Source organism: Salvelinus fontinalis, unplaced genomic scaffold (assembly GCF_029448725.1).
Source record: "Salvelinus fontinalis isolate EN_2023a unplaced genomic scaffold, ASM2944872v1 scaffold_0403, whole genome shotgun sequence".
Lineage (NCBI taxonomy): Eukaryota > Metazoa > Chordata > Actinopteri > Salmoniformes > Salmonidae > Salvelinus > Salvelinus fontinalis.
The window spans coordinates 42501-63386 of record NW_026600612.1 but is presented as its reverse complement, the minus strand read 5'-3'; the positions used below and the strand labels follow the sequence as shown (position 1 = coordinate 63386).

General features: G+C 46.5%; 1 protein-coding gene across 14 annotated transcripts in view; it reads right to left on the bottom strand.

Annotated features, from left to right (window-relative positions):
* Nucleotides 1-1775: 1775 nt before the first annotated feature.
* lef1 (lymphoid enhancer-binding factor 1) overlaps nt 1776-20886 on the bottom strand; it is a 61605-nt gene continuing 42494 nt past the window's right edge. For 2 of the 14 annotated variants that reach the window (XM_055913879.1, XM_055913887.1), the window contains exons 6-12: nt 20635-20754; nt 19577-19751; nt 18305-18412; nt 14727-14775; nt 13717-13782; nt 13113-13156; nt 3261-3350 (exon numbers count right to left, since the gene is read on the bottom strand). In XM_055913879.1, coding sequence (XP_055769854.1) covers nt 13122-13156; nt 13717-13782; nt 14727-14775; nt 18305-18412; nt 19577-19751; nt 20635-20754 — 553 coding nt within the window. In that variant the 3' untranslated portion in view covers nt 3261-3350; nt 13113-13121. Of the gene's footprint in view, nt 3351-13112; nt 13157-13716; nt 13783-14726; nt 14776-18304; nt 18413-19576; nt 19752-20634; nt 20755-20886 lie in introns of all 14 variants that reach the window. The other 12 variants (XM_055913881.1, XM_055913888.1, XM_055913880.1 and 9 more) reach the window with 11 other exon arrangements.

Sequence of the window (20886 nt, the reverse complement as noted above, 5' to 3'; positions counted from 1 at the left end):
ATTATTTTGCATCATGCTACAAGCTTGGCACACCTGTATTTGGGGAGTTTCACCCATTCTTTTCTGCAGATCCTCAAGCTCTGTCAGGTTGGATGGGGAGCATCGCTGCACAGCTATTTTCAGGTCTCTCCAGAGATGTTAGATCGGGTTCAAGTCCAGGTTTTGCTGGGCCAAACAAGGACATTCAGGGACTTGTCCTGAAGCCATTCCTGTGTTGTCTTGGCTGTGTGCGTAGGGTCATTGTCCTGTTGGAAGGTCAACCACGGCTACAGTCTGAGGTCCTGAGCACTCTGGAGCAGGTTTTCATCAAGGATCTCTCTGTTTCTCATGGCCTGAGTCCTTTAGGTGCCTTTTAGCAAATGCCAAGCGGGCTGTCATGTCATGCTGTCATGTCATCTCCTGCCATGCCTTTTACTAAGGAGTGGCTTCCGTCTGGCCACTCTACCATAAATGCCTGATTGGGGGAGTGCTGCAGAGATGGTTGTCCTTCCTCCACAGAGGAACTCTAAAGCTCTGTCAGAGTGACCATTGGGTTCTTGGTCACCTCCCTGACCAGGGCACTTCTACCCTGATTGCTCAGTTTGGCCAGGCAGCCAGCTCTTGGAAGAGTCTTGGTGGTTCCAAACTTCTTCCATTTAAGAGTGATGGAGGCCACTGTGTTCTTGGGGACCTTTAATGCTGCAGAAATGTTTTGGTAACCTTCCCCAGATCTGTGCCTCGACACAATCCTGTCTCGGAGCTCTACGGACAAATCCTTCAACGTTTTGGCTTGGTTTTTGCTCTGACATGCAGTCAACTGTGGGACCTTATATAGACAGGTGTGTGCCTTTCCAAATCATGTCCAATCAATTGAATTTACCACAGGTGGACTCCAAGTTGTCCAAACATCTCAAGGATGATCAATGGAAACAGGATGCACCTGAGCTCAATTTCGATTATCATAGCAAAGGGTCTGAATACTTATGTAAATAATGTGTTATATATATTTTTTTTAAATCAAAAATGTATAACCTGTTTTCGCTTTATCATGGGGTATTGTGTGTAGATCGATTAGGGATATTTTTTTTAATCGATTTTAGAATAAGGCTGTAATGTAACAATGTGGAAAAAGGGAAGGGGTCTGAGTACTTTCCGAATGCACTGTATGTCAACAACCCCTGCGTGTTCAACCCCACTGTTCATTTCCAATATTGTTTCAAGAGTTCCTTTGACTACTCAATTTGAAAATCAAAAATATTACCCTCTTTATATCCCGGCATTAAATTGATCATCTTGGATACATGAGACATCACATCTCACCTTTTTCCATGGATTTCACAGTTTAAGAGCAGCTTCAATACTCCAGATGTAGATTTTCCCATTTGTCAGCATAGCTGTAGGACTGTATGAACGTAACCTCAGTCTCGGCATGCTGCTGGAGTTTTAATTGGTCGGTTTTAGAGCCTTTTGAAGTTTCCCCTCGAGATTTGAATGATTTATAGGCAATAATTCCGCTTGGTAGTTCTATTTAAGACCACTAAGTGGCAGTGTTGTCAAATGCAGAATTTCTGGATATGAATCATATGATGGGCCTACTAATGATCACAAGCTACAAGATTATTGGGCTGGTTTCCTGGACATAGATTTAGGCCTAGATGAAAAACAATGCTCAATGAAGAATCCCCATTTCAATAGGTTTTTAGACTAGACTAAGACTAGGCTTAATCTCTGTCCCGGAAACCAGCCCTGTAAGTAAGGTATAGCTTCTATCGCATAAATCTGGTCGGGAGATCAAATGAGCCAATGCCTTTTTATTTTTCTTTAAAAAAACAAAACATGTTGAAAGTGTTAAAATGTGACCACTTGGGAAGCAAAGTGCTTATACCAAGATGACAGTGATTCAAAAATACGACAACGAATAAAAAAAATGCGTCAAGTAATACTAAAAATAGAGCATAAAATCAATAAAATGTTACAGAAATGCATGAAATAAACAACATGGGCAAAAAGACCACAGTTACCAGATAGAGAAGAGAAAAGTCCATCGCAATCAAGCTTGGTGTCAATTCAGGAAGTACACTGAAATTCCAACTCCAACTTCTCTTCAATGCTTTCCAATGAGGAAAATGTCGAATTGCAATTGGAATTTGGTTAACTTTCTGAATTGACTGGAATTGACCCCAACCCTGATCGCAATAAAATGAACACTGCCAAGTGCTGGGGTAAATATATATCTGCTTCATTTGTCAGTTTAGAACAATAAAATATAGGCCTCTGAGCAACCACTTGCCTTTGTCCTAACGTTGCCTGCAAAAATACCAAGAAAAGTGACATATCCTGACAGTTTCTTTAAAAAGTACACATACTGAGCTTTATTTTACATCTGAGCAAGACTCGAGTCAAGGTCACTATTTGTTACAAATAGTATCAAAAGAAGCCTTAATTTTAATTTTTCTGCAAGACGCTTTAACAAGAAAACAAATGGCTTTCCTGTGTTCAAAGCTTATTTTCATATATACCAGTATATATATTCTAAAAAAGGAACAAAACAAAAAATTCACTGAAAATATACACCGAGAAATTTAAACCAAGTTCAAAATACAAAAAAGCATTCAATTAATTCCAACTCAAAAGTAAAAGCTATAATCATAAAACGTTGATATTTTTTGCACCAACTGGTCGTTAATAAAAACAAAATGGAGGATAGGAGCCTTGAGAGGATGTTTCCTTGACAACATGTGGTTGACATCCCTCCATCTTCCTTGTGATAGTGCAGTCAGTCTAAAGAGGTCAGGCCGCAACCCAAACACGTGGTCTGAAATCCAGTGAGAGAGGGGAAAGGGGAGTGTTGAGGGTCGAACATAGTGGGCTGTACAAAGGAAAGGAACGGAGGTGGCAAATAACTTAGGAATAACTTAGAAACAGGTGTTGGGGTATGTGTGGGGAGGTGTTAATTGTGTTTGACAAAGTGAAATCGCTGAACTGTTTTCAGTGCAGTGCCTTGGATTGAGATAGAGCTGCTTGTAAGGAGAAAAAAAGGCGTGAGGGGGCTGGTGAGTGAGGGGGCTGGGGAGTGAGGGGGCTGGGGGGTGAGGGGGCTGGGGAGTTTGCATGCGGTTGGATGATGGTCTTTAGTAGTGATTGTCTTGTTCAGTTCAGAGTTTCTACAGCAGATAGGAGAGTCACTGCAGGAGAGGAGTATAAAGTCAAGTTCGGGGGGGGTATTCCTCTGAGAACGGGAGTTGAGGCTTGGGGGTCGGAGATAAGGTGGAGGAGGGTTCATGGAATCTAGCAGGCCTCCATCTCTAACAGAGGGGCCATAGCTGCTGCCTTCGCTTTGCACGACGCGGAGAAAGCGTTCCGTTTTCCTCCTGAAGTAGAGAGAAACATTGTCAGTTCAATGGGCAATAACAGAGGGCCTAAACGTGTCCATAGTCATTGCTGTTTACAGGTCATTTGCGAGTGCTGGCTGTCTTTCATACTGGTCAGAAACAGAGAGATGCAATGCACTTTTAACCCGTTCAGTCTGAGGGAAAATCCCTCACTAACTAAAAAGGAGCTCAAACACATGAAACCATAACAACACATTGCTTTCAACGTCGTCTGAAACCAGACAGTCTCACACATCCCACATACAGTGAATGAGTGCTGCATCCTCACAATGCTACACACACACACACACACACACACACACACACACACACACACACACACACACACACACACACACTACAGAGCACCTGGGCGAGTGAAGGAGCTCTACAGTGCTGCTGTCTTCAGAGAGCAGTAATGGCGTTGCCGACTGAACATTAGGTCGCAGGTTAGTGACAGGATGTGGGTTGGCATTAGCTTTGATCTCGCTCTGACATCAGGTCACTGTGACCCAAGCTGGCTCCATCTGCTCTGCCCCCTCTCTTACTGACACCCTGATGTCATCTACCTACTGCTACCGCTCTCTCTCTCTCTGAACGCAACCAGCCATCTAGTTAGGATACAGCCTCTTGTTGACATTTATGCTGCCACCGCTGTGTGTGGGCTGTGGGGAGGTAGAGAGAGTCTCAAGCTGGGAAGGCACTTTACAGGGCCTTCTAAAAAGCCCCGCCGGCCACCATCCACCCATCCATGCAAGGGAAATTGTTTGTCAAACCACAAAAGTGGTTTTGCTCAAAATACTGGTCTGTGGCGAACGTAGCTAAAAGAGTTAGCTTCAGTTATTGACGGACGGGCGGTGTTGGTTATTTTCCAGCATCAAATAGAATCAGTGATCAAAGAGAGAGGGACAAGAGATTCAGAGGTAGATGTCTGACCGGGTAGGGAGTGAAAGATGTGAGGAGAGAAAAGAGAGAGAAGGTGTATTAGTGGAAGGACCGCTCCCTTGTGGTGAGGTCAGAAAAGAAGTGTGTTTTTGTGGGTTGAGAAGTCAGCTGAACCCTGCAACTCCACCCTGGCACCACACACACACTCTCCCCTCCCTCTAGATTGCTATACCACATGTGGATGAAAGGGAGTGGGACGGAGGCCGCCTTTCCCAGGGATGGCTGACACTGAGCCTCCCGGGCGAAGGAGAGGAGGTACTGTAGTGAGGGCTGCAGAGAGAGACAGAGCCTCTGTCGCTGTTTATTTACCTCCACTGCCCCCTTTTTATCCCAGGATCTGAGAGCCCAGCCCTCAGCCCCAGCGCCCCCTTCCCGTCCTGGGGAGCTTTTTCCTTCCCTCCCGGCCACAAGATGAAAAGCCCTGGCTTAGTCCTTCCTGTCTTGGGAAAAAGGCTTGGGGGCTGCGGGGGCGATGGAGGGGTGTGGTGGGTCAGGAGGGGGCATCAGGCCAGGGCTTCACAGTAGACCCACCCGACACCAACACACAAACGCCGGGATTCAGGAGCAACTTGACCCCTTCCCTGCCCCCTCTCCCTCTGCCCACCTCCCCTCCCCTCAGTTAGCACTCAGGAATGCCGGCTGGACTTCTTTGCAGGAAATGAAACGCTCCTCTGTTCCAGTGGAGGCCGGGTCCTGGCTCTGGCTCTCTCTCTCCTTGGCCCAGGGAGGGGATGGGAGGTGGGGGGAGCGATTGAGACCAACGGGGCCCAGCCTCTGGGTCTTTGAAGCGTGGGAGGTTAAGATAACTGGCACGGCCCGCGTCTCTCAATCGCCGCCTCCACCTTCCCGGGGCAAATCAAAGAGCCCGCAGCTGGGCCCGTCCCGCCTGCCTTCCACTACTCCTCCCCTTCTCCTTTCCCCCCTCCCTCCCCCTCCTTCCCTTCGCTGCAGCGGCGCTCTGGGATTTCTTTTGGTTCCAGGAAAAAGGAAAACACAACCGACAAATTACTGAAAATAAGCCAAATTCAGCGAGGTGCCTCCAACACAGGCAGGAGTGTAGACTTTACCATGGCAGAGGGAGAGAGGCAGGAGGAGGAGGAGGAAAAAGAGAAAGAAAGAGTTCTGGGAGAGAGGAGAGGAGGAAATGCCAAATCAGCTGACTGTTTGTTGCCATGTCTGTCTCGACCACAAAGTCAGCGACCTAGACAGACAATGTTCTTATTTTATGAAATATGGGTTCAGAGATCAACTCCAAATCACAGAAACCCAGGAAGTTGTACATCCCGACTGAAATCTACTCCAAGATGGCATTCAAATCTGGAAATAAACCTGATTCTTGTCATTTTCTCTGCCAAGTTTTCTAAATGGTCAGAATCAGGTTTTAACACAGCATTGGCTGGAGGGAAAGGTAAATGGTGGCTATTCATATCCAACCAGTGATTGAGACAATGCATTAAGTTCAGGAAAAAAAGTCAGACGACCAGAACAAAACAGAGATGGCCAAACTTTGCACTGACTGTGCTCCGTCTTGCTGAGATAATCACCTTGCTGTGAAGAGTTTAAACTATGCTTTTGTTTGGCGACACCCTCTCGGCTCAGGAAGTCTCACTTTCTCTATTAAATTGTGACACTGCCACAACCGGCAACCATCAGCTTGAGAAGGAAGAGATAAAACGGAAGAAGAAAACTGATGTTATTAACAACTGGCTTCGTCCTGTCAGCACTTTCTCTGTCCGGGAGACAGAACATTACAAGAAAAACCTAGAATAGCTCTGTCTGTCATTTCTAACCTCCAACCAAAAGTCAGGGTGGTTTGGTGGGAGAAACGTTGTTGTTCTTGTCTGGGCTGGGAACACCGACAATGGTATTGTTGACAACGGTGGGATGTTTCGGGGGGGGTTCAGTTAAAACAGAACGAGGGAGAGGGGGATGAGAAGAAAAGAGAAAGGGAAGTGGATAAAGGAGGTTTCTGTCTATACGAGGCTAGAGGAAGGGAGAGGGGAGGGTTTTTGATTGTGGGGAGAGGAACGGTAGGGGGTAAGGCTCCCGCCCACCGAGCCACCAAAAGCCCAAACCTCAGGCATGTGCTGGTGAGACTGAGGTAGAGTTGGGGGTCTGGGGGTAGGAGCCCTGTCTCCTTACCCCTCTACCCACATCTGATGCGCCGTCGCTGGGGGCCCGAGCTGCTGAAGTCTGGCCAAGCGCGGCGTAGTGTGGTGTGCCCCCGCAGTACTGCACAGCTACAAAGCTGGAGCTGGGGGCTGGAGGCCAGGGCGGCACTATCAAAGGGCTCGTACAATGACTGCTCCCTCTGCTGCGGCGCACTTCAAAGGAGCCCCACCGCCACTCAGACTCACCATCGGATGGGAGGGAGGGAGGGAAAAGAGGAGAAACGGGGAGGAAAGACGGGACAGAGAGAGAAAGAGAGTAGGAGGAAAGAGAGGGAGAGAAACCCCCCTACAAGAGGAGCCACATTTTGTTCAGCAGAAGTAGAAGCTCAGCCACATCTCAAAACAGGGTTTCGTGTTTCTAAAGAATTAAATAGAGAAAGAAAAAACATCTTCCTGCGACCCCTCTCCCCTTCCCATCTCTCCCCTCTGTTACCTGCGGGCCTTTTATGATCCAGAGATAACGACTCAGAAGGGGGGACGTTTTACAAGGCAGCACACCCCCACCACCCCCTCAATCTGCAGTCTCAAGGAGCCACCGGGGAGAGACAGAGAAGGGGGGAGGGAAGGAGAGGAAGTAGAGAAGACATGACAAAACCCAGCAGGGAGGGAGAGGCTCTACCCTCATACGGTCACTCCCTGCAGCTGGCCAGACCTCGGCACAATAGGCCAGTGACTCAACCAAAACAAACCCACAGACCCAGTCTAAACAGAAAGCCCCACTTTAGGTGATTCTCTGTGTCCTAAATGGCTCGCATCACAAATGGCACCCTATTCCCTTTATAGTGCACTACTTTTGGCCAGGGCCCATAGGGCTCTGGTCAAAAGTAGTGCACTATAAAGGGAATAGGGTGCTATTGGGGATGCACAGCTCAGTCGCACACATGTAAACTAGAGGTCCCCAAGTGCCCCTAAGAAGTATCAAAGAGAGCCCTTTTCTCTGAAGGAGGAGAGGCAAGAGATTAAGTCCAGGGTTTGACTAAAACCTGTGCGATAGACTCGGGCGGGCACACCTGCATAGTTTAGGCATTCCACTACAGCTGCTACACCCCTGGAAGGCCACAAGTGCTGAGGTTGTCTTTTTCTCCTTCACAGGGCTCTGCTGTGTGTGTGTGTGTGTGTGTGTGTGTGTGTGTGTGTGTGTGTGTGTGTGTGTGTGTGTGTGTGTGTGTGTGTGTGTGTGTGTGTGTGTGTGTGTGTGTGTGTGTGTGTGTGTGTGTGTGTGTGTGTGTGTGAGCGAGCGAGCGCGAGAGGGGACATTTCCGTTTCTACTTCCTAACCCACAGTAACATTAGCCGGTGGCTGTCGCCCTGATTTATGCCAAGGCCACTCTTTTTTTTCCTTCTTTGTGAAGTCTAGTTTTAAAGAGGAGGCAGGAGATCCCTCTCCTCTACTCTGCTGAGTAGAGCAAGACCCTGAGTGTTTCACAGCCCCCCGAAACCATTCCAATTATCCCAGGTCACTAATAACGCTGTGGTGGTGGGGTGTGTGTGTGTCCTCCACTGTGGCCTTAAGGCAACCAGCACCAAATCAAACCAGCTCTGGAACTGAAGGTAAGACTCTGAACCCTGCCTGACTGCAGCCGGAGAGTGCGGCTAGCTGTTTGAGAGAGAGGGGGTGAAAGTGAGGAGAGAGAGGGGGAGAAAGTGAGGAGAGAGGGATGAGGGGCAGAGAGAGAGTGGAATGACAGTTGGGAGAAGGAGAACTCTCGAGCACAAGAGGAATTTTATTTTTTGCCCTCTCCCTCCCTCCCTCTTGCTCCCCCCCACACCCTCCCACCCCCACCCCTTGCTCATCAAAGCCTGACAGCTGACTTCTGCCTCCACACATCACAGGCAAACACACGGGGGGGGGGGGGGGGGGGGGGAGAGAGAGAGTACCACACTAGTTCACCAAAGACATTCAAACAGCCAAGATGAACCCCCCCCCAAAAAAACTAAATGCAAAACGTAGAGCTACAGATTTACTGACTCGCACGAAAAAACTGGGGAAATTCAAGTTAGCTCTCATAGAGCTATCCGGTTACCGGGTGGAAACAAAAGAGCACGTTCATAAGAGTTGGACTGAGATGACTCTGTCAGTTACAACACTGGGGAGTTTTTGTGAACCTTTGTGACTCATGGCACACGCTGTTCATCAGATTGAAAAGGTCACCTTAGTTAGTAGTCGTCTCCCTTTGTGACAAATGCGCAGTGGCTGAAAAGTAGACAGCCTTAAGGACATGTGTGTTTCCCCACCAGATACACATCTCCCTGTGAATCAGACAGGCTGAGTCAGACAATGAGACTAACAGAGAGAGAGAATGACAAGTGACAAGTTATGAGTGTCAGAACGAAAGAGTGTCAGAGAGAGAGGAAGAGAGAGAGAAAGTGTCAGAGTGAGGAAGAGAGAGAGAAAGAAAGTGTCAGAGAGAGAGGAAGAGAGAGAGAAAGAAAGTGTCAGAGAGAGAGGAAGAGAGAGAGGGAGGAAATACACCTTTCACAATGTCAAACTAATAGCTGGATTCCCAGAGAGCTGTTTAACTGCGAGGTAAGATAACCAGCTGTTTGCTGGGTCTGGTGTCCGACCCACTGGGGATAACAAACAATTCACTCCAAGAAATGAAACACTGTTGAACTGCTGCACTCATTGGTGTGGCCTTTTCAGCCAGACATTTAAAAAACACGGAGTTTGTATCGATCCTTAACCTCCTTTAAAAAGGTATTCTGATTAATCACACAGTGGTTGTATTGATCCTTACCCTCCTTTAAAAGGGTATTCTGATTAATCACACAGTGGTTGTATTGATCCTTACCCTCCTTTAAAAGGTATTCTGATTAATCACACAGTGGTTGTATTGATCCTTACCCTCCTTTAAAAGGTATTCTGATTAATCACACGGAGGTTGTATTGATCCTTACCCTCCTTTAAAAGGGTATTCTGATTAATCACACAGAGGTTGTATTGATCCTTACCCTCCTTTAAAAGGTATTCTGATTAATCACACAGAGGTTGTATTGATCCTTACCCTCCTTTAAAAGGTATTCTGATTAATCACACGGAGGTTGTATTGATCCTTACCCTCCTTTAAAAGGGTATTCTGATTAATCACACAGAGGTTGTATTGATCCTTACCCTCCTTTAAAAGGTATTCTGATTAATCACACAGAGGTTGTATTGATCCTTACCCTCCTTTAAAAGGTATTCTGATTAATCACACAGAGGTTGTATTGATCCTTACCCTCCTTTAAAAGGTATTCTGATTAATCACACGGAGGTTGTATTGATCCTTACCCTCCTTTAAAAGGTATTCTGATTAATCACACGGAGGTTGTATTGATCCTTACCCTCCTTTAAAAGGTATTCTGATTAATCACACAGAGGTTGTATTGATCCTTACCCTCCTTTAAAAGGTATTCTGATTAATCACACGGAGGTTGTATTGATCCTTACCCTCCTTTAAAAGGTATTCTGATTAATCACACGGAGGTTGTATTGATCCTTACCCTCCTTTAAAAGGTATTCTGATTAATCACACAGTGGTTGTATTGATCCTTACCCTCCTTTAAAAGGTATTCTGATTAATCATGCCCTGCAAATGAATGTGCAAACAATATCAACAAAAATAAACAAGAACATCCGCCGTGTCCTTTCAGAGTGAATAGATAGACACACTCCATTACAAAACCATTGCAATCGAGGCGAGGGCGGATATAAAAAGAAATAGACAAGTAAGTTCATTTAAAGACGTTCGCTGCCTGAAGTCTGCCGTGCCAAACGCTAACCTCAATCCAGGCTCTTTGGGATCTACATAAATTGAGGAGTCGTGGCAGTCCTCTCTGGTATTATGCATATGAGTTTAAGGTTGTCACAATGAATCAGCCGGGGTGTCCATCCTGCCTCGGATAGACACAGCTAATGATTGGATCACGGATAAAGTCTCTCCGCCTTTGAAAAGGGGAAGAGGCGAAGTGCGGCCGGCGAATAAGAGAAAACCGGTCCAATTTAGGTACGGAGGGGGGAGCCACCGGTCAAGAATCAAACAAGCAGAAAACCTTTGTCTGGTTCTGATTTCGTTGTAAGATTTGCCCGACAGAGAGAGAGAGAGAAATAGAGAGAGAAATAGAGAGAGAAATAGATTAAGAGAGAGAAAGAGATAGAGAGAGATGAGAGAGTGAGAGAGAGAGAAAGCAAGAAAGAGAGAGATAAAAGAGAGTGAGAGAAAGAGAGATAAAAGAGAGAGAAAGAGATAAAGAGAGAGAAAGAGAGAAAGCGAGAGATAAAAGAGAGACAGAAAGAGATAAAGAGAGAGAGAGAGAAAGCGAGAAAGAGATAAAAGAGAGAAAGCGAGAAAGAGATAAAAGAGAGAGAGAGAGAGGATGCCATAAAAATGCAGACAGCAGGATGTTATAAGATTAACCTCAGAGAGAGAGAGAGAGAGAGAGAGAAATCTAATGGTAGAAAGGAGGGCATGCATTTATTTCACCCCGTTTAAAGCCTGATGACACTTTGGTCCAAAAGCTCTACATGTTTGTGTCTCTTACTAGCGCTGGTCACAACTTACCCAATGACAAACTGACGCTTTTCACAAAGAACAACCCCAACCAAATAAACCCCACAACATTTCACTGATTACGTAGTGCTTTATGTGTTATAGTGTTCGTACAGCACAGCAGGACCCTCCACACTTCACACCAAACCGACAACAAATCTCTATCAAACGATGTGATTTGACAGTATTCTAGTGGAGCGTAGTGTTTCATAGCTTTCCTGAGCCCAGATGTAGTCTGGAAGGTCTAGTCTCCATTCAGGGTCGGGTAGAACAGAAAACATGCAAACCATCTGGGCCGAGGCTGCATGCCTCCCAAATGGCACCCTATTCCATATAGTGCACTAGGTCCATAGGGGTATGGTAGTGCACTATGTAGGGAATAGGGTTCCATTTGGGACGGAACCTCCCACTCCTCCAGGAATATCTGCTGCTATGAAGAGGCCAGACTAGAAAAAGGTCTGTTCTGTAACATCTTTCGATCATGCATAGCATTTTGTCCATTTTCGTGATGGAGTTACGTCTAATAAGGGCATCAGCTTGGATTTAAGACAGGACTCATCAACAACAGTTTCTCAGCCATGCACTGCAACGTTCACACAGAGGAGTCAGATGGTCATCTCACTAGCCAGACACAAGACTGTCAATGGAGTGGCCAGGTCAATATACACCCAGAACACAATCACACACACACCCAGAACACAATCACACACACACCCAGAACACAATCACACACAGAACACAATCACACACACACCCAGAACACAATCACACACAGAACACAATCACACCCACACCCAGAACACAATCACACACACACCCAGAACACAATCACACCCAGAACACAATCACACCCACCCAGAACACAATCACACACAGAACACAATCACACCCACCCAGAACACAATCACACCCAGAACACAATCACACCCACACCCAGAACACAATCACACACACACCCAGAACACAATCACACACAGAACACAATCACACCCACACCCAGAACACAATCACACACACACCCAGAACACAATCACACCCAGAACACAATCACACACACCCAGAACACAATCACACACACCCAGAACACAATCACACACAGAACACAATCACACACACACACAGAACACAATCACACACACACACAGAACACAATCACACACACCCAGAACACAATCACACACACCCAGAACACAATCACACACAGAACACAAACACACACACACACAGAACACAATCACACCCAGAACACAATCACACACACACCCAGAACACAATCACACACACACACAGAACACAATCACACACACACCCAGAACACAATCACACACACCCAGAACACAATCACACCCAGAACACAATCACACCCATAACACAATCACACCCAGAACACAATCACACACACCCAGAACACAATCACACCCACCCAGAACACAATCACACCCAGAACACAATCACACACACACCCAGAACACAATCACACACACACAGAACACAATCACACACACACCCAGAACACAATCACACACACCCAGAACACAATCACACCCAGAACACAATCACACACACACCCAGAACACAATCACACACACACCCAGAACACAATCACACACACACCCAGAACACAATCACACACACACCCAGAACACAATCACACACACACAGAACACAATCACACACAGAACACAATCACACACACACACACACACACACACACACACACACACACACACACACACACACACACACACACACACACACACACACACACACACACACACACACACACACACACACACACACACACACACACCTCACTCCTTGAAATTTAACACCATTGACACCACAGGAGGTTGGTGGCACCTTAATTGGGGAGGACGGCCTGGTGGTAATGGCTGGAGCAGAATAAGCAGAATGCTATCAAACACGTGGCTTGATGCCATTCCATTCGCTCCATTCCAGACCTTATTATGAGCCGTCCTCCCCTCAGCAGCCTCCACTGAGTGACACAATGACCGGGGTGAGTGTAGGGTGGACCCTGTAGGATTAGTCTGTAAACAGTATACAAGGCTTGACACATACTACCAGACCAGACGGGCATGACTGGAGGGGGGGTCTTACCATTTCTGCTCAGATGTACGCCGTTTTCATTCTCTGGCCTGTACCTGCAGAAAATGGCATCTTTTAACATGTTTGTCTTCACATAAGGCATGTCCAGGTGAGGAAAAGAAAGCCAATTGGGTTAATGGAACGTCTCACCACAAACTAAAGCAGAAATTCAATCAATCTAATGTTTTTACAAAGCCCTTTTTACATCAGCAGATGTGCTATACAGAAACCCAGCCTTAAACCCCAAACAGCAAGCAATGCAGATGTAGAAGCCACTTGATAATAGGTATGGAAATGGTAATATAGCACACGGTCTACATTATAGCTGGACCGATAGTGATTCGATTTTGAAATATATCTTTTTCCCCCAATAGGTTCCTACACAACAGTGCAGTGTTTACATAGAGCGTTAAACTAAGAGCACAGTGGCAGAAACATACAGCAGGTAAACCAATAGAGTGCAAAGCCCAGCGAGTAGTTAAGAAGCCAACCAGCATTTACAGACTAATCCCAAAGTAGGTGGAGTGGAGCTGGGGGTGAGAGAGAGGGGGATGGATGGAGAAAGGAGAGAGGGAGGGAGTACAAAGGAGAGGTGCAGGTTGAGTGACACTGGTACCTGCATGGTGGTTCTGAAAGCCCACTCTAGTGAGGGCGGAGGGGTCGAATGGAGTTCTATGGGGGTCTGGAGAGGGAGGAGGAGGAGAGGGGTGGTTATGGGTGGATGGGGCTGAAACCTTTCATGCATAATCCAGGTGAAACTACCCACATGGTCAAAGTGGGGCCTCTTGGTTGGTTATTTCTAGGGAAATGCAGCTTCCCCAATACTGTGTGACAAGCATGGCACAACACCTGGCTATGATTATCTCAGCATTACAGGGGCCTGTTTCACAGTGACAAGACCTTTTATTGCTTGTGGTGCATGTAAGTGTTAAAATGACTTAGGCTAGTGTGAGAGACGAACACAAAAGAGACTGCATGGAGAGTTTGTAAAGGACAAACTGAACACTCATCACCTCATAGAACTACAGTCGAGAGGAAAAAGGGAGAGGGGGAAAAGACAGGGAGAGAAAGAGAGGGAGAGAAAGAGAGGAAAAGAGATGGAGAGAAAGAGAGGAAAAGAGAGGGAGAGAATTAGAGGGAGAGAAAGAGAGGAAAAGAGGGAGAGAGAGTGAGGAAAAGAGGGAAAAAAAGAGAGGGAGAAAAAGAGAGGCAAAGAGAGGGAGAGAAAGAGAGGAAAAGAGAGGGAGAGAACGAGAGGGAGAGGAAAATAGGGAGAAAAAGGAAGGGCGCGAGAGGGAGGAAAAGAGAGGGAAAGAGAGAGGGAGACACAGAGAGGGAGAGAAAGAGAGGGAGGAAAAGAAAGAGAAAGAGGGAGAGAAAGAGAGGGAGAGACAGAGGGAGGAAAAGAGAGAGAAAGAGGGAGAGAAAGGCAGGGAGATAAATGGTTGAGGGAGAGGGAGGAAAAGAGAGAGGGAGAGAAAGAGAGGGAAGAAAAGAGAGGGAGAGAAAGAGAGAGAGGGGAGAGAGGGAGAGAAAGATAGGAAGAGAAAGAGAGGGAGAAAGAGAGAGAGGGAGAAAGGGAAAAAGAGAGGAAGAGAGGGAGGAAAAGGGGGAGAGGTTGGTTACCTGCAGCCGGTTCCTGGATCTTCTCCCTCTTCCGCTTCTTCTTCTTTCCCTAGAAAATATAGAGGTGAACGCTTAAAGTGTGGCTCCAGCACTCACCCTCACTCCACCACGCTTAGTCCTGCTGCCGTTTGCCCTGTTCACTCATCCCCCGCCGGGCAGCCAACCAGCACTCCTCGCTCTCTGGGCCTGCAGCCAATCACCACGCTGGGATTGGTCAGAGGGGCTGACCATCTCTACTCCCTGCCTATGAGAGCTGGCTGTCTCCATCCTCTCCACACCTGACTTCAGAATAGTGTGCTCTCTAACAAACACAGACATGTTTGGTAGGATCCATTCCAGAATGTTAGGTTTTGAACCCCACCCTTGCCTACCAATCGGAACAAGTAGAAAACGTGTCTGTCCTCTCCTCGCCTGTATCAGTGTGTGCTCTCTAATAACCTATAATGAACAAAACGTCCATCACCATTCTTATATAAAGACTTAAAGTCTAGCAGCAGCAGCGTATGTAGTCTTTTTCAGTCTCCGAACACCAAACATCAATATGTAATTAAAACATAAACATGTGGCTATATATTACTTGGGAGAGCTGGTCCTCGACTGATTACCATGGAGAGCATCAGTCAACCCCCCTCCAGCGAGCGCTGATCACTGAGCTCCACTGTGAGTAAGTGTGTGTGGATTTATAGCTTATACCCAAATCCCCCAGGGAGGGGGACTATAGGTGGAGATAGCAGCAGAACAGTCATTCTAGTCAAATATGAGCAGCACTTTGGTTTCCTGCTGCAAAGTCTACTAATCCACTTATTTATGATGCGCTAATCTGGGTTCCTCTCACACCGCTGTGGCAGACAGAGAGAGGAGAGAGGGAGGGAGTGGGGGAGGGGGGGCAGGTGATGTGTACAGTAGTCTATGACAGTGAGGATGTGTGTGTGTGTGTGTGTTTCTGTGTGTGTTTCTGTGTGTGTGTGTGTGTGTGTGTGTGTGTGTGTGTGTGTGTGTGTGTGTGTGTGTGTGTGTGTGTGTGTGTGTGTGTGTGTGTGTGTGTGTGTGTGTGTGTGTGTGTGTGTGTGTGTGAGTGTGGTACAGTACTATGAAGGGCTTAGTTTATGTCGGAGGGGTGCTTGGTGTTAAGTGTCTATGAGACTCATAAGCTGTGTTCGAATACCCATAAAAACATACAGCATACTACATACTTAATGAATATGTATATACTACAGTATAGGGCAGAGCCCTATACTACTATACTACTAGTTCATTTTAGTATACCGTAAACGAGCGGTGTGCTTTCAGTTGAGCGTACTAGCGCTTCGCCTGTCTACCGGAAGTTGGCGCTGTTGCTATGCAACCTCTTGCTAGCTTGTTAGCATAACAAATGACTAGCTAGACATCTTAGGATGTGTGTGGAGTGCCAGAGAGCGCTCTGGGCGTTCGTAAACTCAGAGCTTTGTCAGATTGTCCGTTCGTTAATTCACGTTCGTTTCGCACTCTGAGTGTTCAGATCTCACACTGGACTCTCTGGCCGAGGAGTAGGGTTGATCAGAGTGTTCTGACCTCACAACGGCAGTCAAGCACCCAAGCTATCTGGCTAACCTGCTAGCTACTTCCAGACAAAAATGAGAGAACAGCTCACTCTGACCATTTTACTCCCCCTAGCAGAGCTGGTTAGGCTGTTTTCATGTTATCCAGAGCGTTGGTGACTAACTGTACTGCTGACAACAATTTAATTATGCTTTTTTTGCCGACAACGTTTACTGACACCGGCCATATTCAACGGGTGTTGAGCGTTCATAAATTCATCATTTATTCTACACTCTGGCACACTCAGACGAGAGTGCTCTGAAATCGGAATAGATAGCCAGTCCATTGAGAACGCACACCAACTATACCACTTAGCTAAGCTAAGAATGCTGTGAATAAGTTGGGTAGTACCCAATAAGTTGGGTAGTTGATTAGATAGCATATAGTTCATATACTGGCAAGTTCAACAATGTATTAGTAGCCAACTAACGTTAGGTAGCTAGCTAACATACCGGTACATACTGCTGTAATGATATGCTATGCGGTTCGTAAGGACAGCGTAGCTAACAAATTGTCAGCCAACATAACGTGCAACATGACTTATTTGAAAAGTCATTACTTTATTACATTGCTCAACATTTTCTTAACATTTGTCTTATTTAGTTAAAGCAACGAATATGTATCCGCTCTCGTCAGACTTCGGCATATTAACCGCCATTTTCTTCAAATCTGAAAATGTTGTGAAGCCACGCCTATTTTCTGAAGAATTTCATTATGGGTCCTAAAAGCACAGAAATAGTTTCCACTGCTTTCGTATTTTGGTGAATTTAGTACGACATCCGGGATACTAACCTCCATACTATGACCAATAAGCATACTACATACTCAATTTACATCACAATAGTACGGTTAGTATAAGTATTCGAAAGCAGGTATACGGTAGTAGAGGCCATCAGACACCATGAGGTCATCCTCTACTTCCTGCCTTATTGCTTTAGCCTATCAGATCAGTCCTTTCAGATCTGTCAACACCAATGGGGTCAGGGCAAAAGACTAAAGTCTGTACTGCATTGTATTGTCCTGCTCTATGCCGTCCTGTCCTCTACTCCCTGTCCTGCAGTGTTTCCCCCAGCGTGGTGTGGTGGCGGCGGGGCGGCCGAGGCAGAAGGTGAGAGGTGCTGATCGGGGCTGTCCAGAGAGAAGGCAGATGAACACTACAAAGAGCCCCTGTGGTGGTGGAGTGAAAGTGAGTGCTGGAGCCACACTTTTTAACAACGGCAGGCGCTAGCATACAGTCACATACACACACACGGAACAGTCTCACACACACATATATGGAACAGACACACACACCTAGATGAACATGACATATTACTAACATAACTGGTGCCCTGACACACACACACACACACACCTCTTGTTGCTGTGCCATCTGAAATCACACAGTAATCTACTCATCACTAAGTGTCTACGCTCTTGGTAGGGGCATCAACTCTGTTTACATATCCAAGGCTTCCATGTTGATACGGAACATCAAAGACTGGCAGCACCATCACAGGCCACTATTCTCAGAGTCGCATAATACTGAGTCTGTTACTAGAATCCTTTATGGTGGTAATAATAGCATGGAAGTAGAGTGCTATGAATTACACATTAGGCTGTAGCATAGCAGCTAAAAATGGACACCATTATCATGGAAAAGGCTAATGTTTATTAGAATGTTGTAGCTACTGTTCTGCTACTAGCTACTGTTCTGAAATTCATAAACAACATATAGCCTACATCAAAACTGAACAGGCCTGGGTTCAAAGAGCATTTTAAATCTTTTAAATACTTTAGCGGTGCTTGATCAACCTTGCCTGGATAAATATGACCAATGGAATAGCCCCAAAAGTGCAAACCCTGCTCATCTGGCACTCCAGGCAGACTCAAACACTCAAAAGTAATTGAAAGATTTCAAATACTAGTTGAACCCCGGTCAGAAAAATACAATCCCAGTTGACAAAATCACACACACAACACACCTCTCCGCTGCCAATCCGTTTCTATATGATACTTACATAATTATCTCTGGCGGACCATCCTGGGTAGAGCTGCATGTGGAGCTGCCGTTCCTTGCGGGCTAATTCGTAATACTTAGCTTGCTCTTCTCTGGATAAAGCATGCCACTGATTCAGTACGAGGAGAGGGAAAAGGAAAAACAGCACACAGTCAATTACTGGTCTGCACTTTCAAGTTCCCTCCAAAGATCCCTCCAAAGTTCCCTCCAAAGATCCCTCCAAAGTTCCCTCCAAAGTTCCCTCCAAAGACACGGGTGCTAGTGTTTTGCTACAGAAAAAAATCCTTTACAAAAATGTACAAACGTTTGGTAAAAAGAAATAGGGAATATATATTTTTTTAAAGGGGGCGAACATGATGAAGAGATTAGCATATGGGCAAGAGAGAGAAAGAGAGAGAAAAAAAAATACTTTGATTTCATATCAAAACACTGGTTCCAATTTAGCGGCGCTTTTGCTTCAAACTATGTCAGCGGGCAATTACCGAACACAGGCCGCAAACAGAGCTTTGCTGTGGCTGGCTGGCCCAAACACCAGGGCTTTCTGTTAAGGCTTTAAACACGTTCTATCGGTCTCTTTCTCATTCACTTTCTTTCTTCTACTCCCAGTCTCAAAAGGAACACATTTTGTCATTTCCAAACCACACTATTATTATCTACGGTAAGTTTTAAGAAAAATAACATTTGGTTGAATGTCCGCCAGTCAGTCAGGTCGAAAGTGGATCTGTCTGATGAGGGGAAGTAACAGGTTAGGACAAGGAGAATGGTCATCGTGATTAGTCCCTTGAAGGACCTTGATGTAGAAGAGTTGAAGGAACATCTCAAACATAGAAAGAGAATCCAGAGAAAGCAACCTCTAGCCAGTCCATCCATTATGACATCATTTGTATTTTGTATTTATTAGGGATCCTCATTAGCTGTTGCCAAGGCAGCAGCTACTCTTCCTGGGGTCCAAACACACTAAGGCCCTTACGTTACATACGAAACAAAAGATAAAACAGTACATCGTATAACATTATTACACTCTCTCCATGATTTGCATGGGGAGGCCCGTTCTATGGATTCTATTTCTATGATCTGGAAGCCCTCTAGCTGAACGAGAGATGCTGTCAGGTGGTTATGGTTAACACAAGAACACAAATGGTGTCTTATGGCCGTTTCCCTCGCACACATCATCACATTGTCACGGTTTCAGACCCTTGATTACAGAACAGGGGGTGGTTAACCGTTCTCCACCCCAGTCAGGGTGATCTATCCTGGGTTCTCACATACGTACCCTCCGCCCCAGGATCTGGTTGATGGCGGCGCTCTCTTTGAGCGTGCACTCTGCCACCACGTTGGCCCTCATCTCCTTCATGTACAGCATGAAGGCATTCAGCGGCTTCTTGATGTGGGGTCTCTTGGGCTCCTGCTCCTTCCTCTGATCCTGGTGCTGAGGCTTCCTGGCAAAACAATTGGCGAGAAAAGAACAAGGGAGCGAGGTAAAGAAGAAGAAGGGAACGGAGGCGGTACTAAAAAAAAGAGAGGGGGACGGAGGAGGGAGGGTTGCGACGGAGAAACTGGGCGCCTCCGGAGTGTGAGAACAAACGGCAAGGGGTCTGTTTCGCCTCAGCCAATTGGGAGCGAGGGTGTGTGCGTGCGAGGCGTTGCCACCAAGCCAGGAGTCTTTAATCATGTACAGTCATACAGTCTTGGAGCTTTCAAGCGGAGAGAGAGATTACTTCACCAGTAATGGCAACTAAACCTTCTCCCCCAGCACACACACTGCCAATCGCTTAGTAGTCCCAGCGCCACAGTACCTTGATGTGTGTCTGTGTGTGGTGTGTGTGTCTCTGTCTCTGTGTGTGTGTCTCTGTGTGTGTGTGTGTGTGTGTGTGTGTGTGTGTGTGTGTGTGTGTGTGTGTGTGTGTGTGTGTGTGTGTGTGTGTGTGTGTGTGTGTGTGTGTGTGTGTGTGTGTGTGTGTGTGTGTGTGTCTCTGTTGGTATGCATGTTGTGATGCCAGGGGCCAAATGAAGCGTGGTGGGGCCCTTATCAGCTCTGTGAGGCCCTTGTTGCTTATCTCCTCACATCAAGGTGATAGGAGAGAAGGGAGGCTGGACTGCTGTGTTGTTGGGACATGTGGTTGAGTGGCCAAATACCTGGAAGTATCCTGAACTCAATGTGCTGCTAATACCATGAGGAGTAGAATAGTGAGGTGTGTTTTGGTAGGAATGTGTGTTTTCAGCGTACCAGTAGAGAGGGACATATGATGGGTTGTTTGAGCCCCCACACTCTACTCACGGCTGGCCCTGTGTGAAGTGGACCCAGACAGGGCCACTGTTTGGGGGACTCACATGTGCATCAGGTCGTTGTCGTGCTGGGGCTCGTGTTTGACCTGGGCGTTGACGATGGCCGGGTGGGGGATCCCTGTGGCGTGGGGGCCGGGGGGACCCGGGACCATGTGGTGGGAGAACCTGGAACAAGAACCCATGCATTAACTTTAGGAACTCGTCCTCTCTCTCTCCCCAACATACTCACACTAAGTGAAATAAGAGTTAAAAGATGTTCAAAGAAAACACAGGAGAGAGGTTTGAGAAAAGTACAGT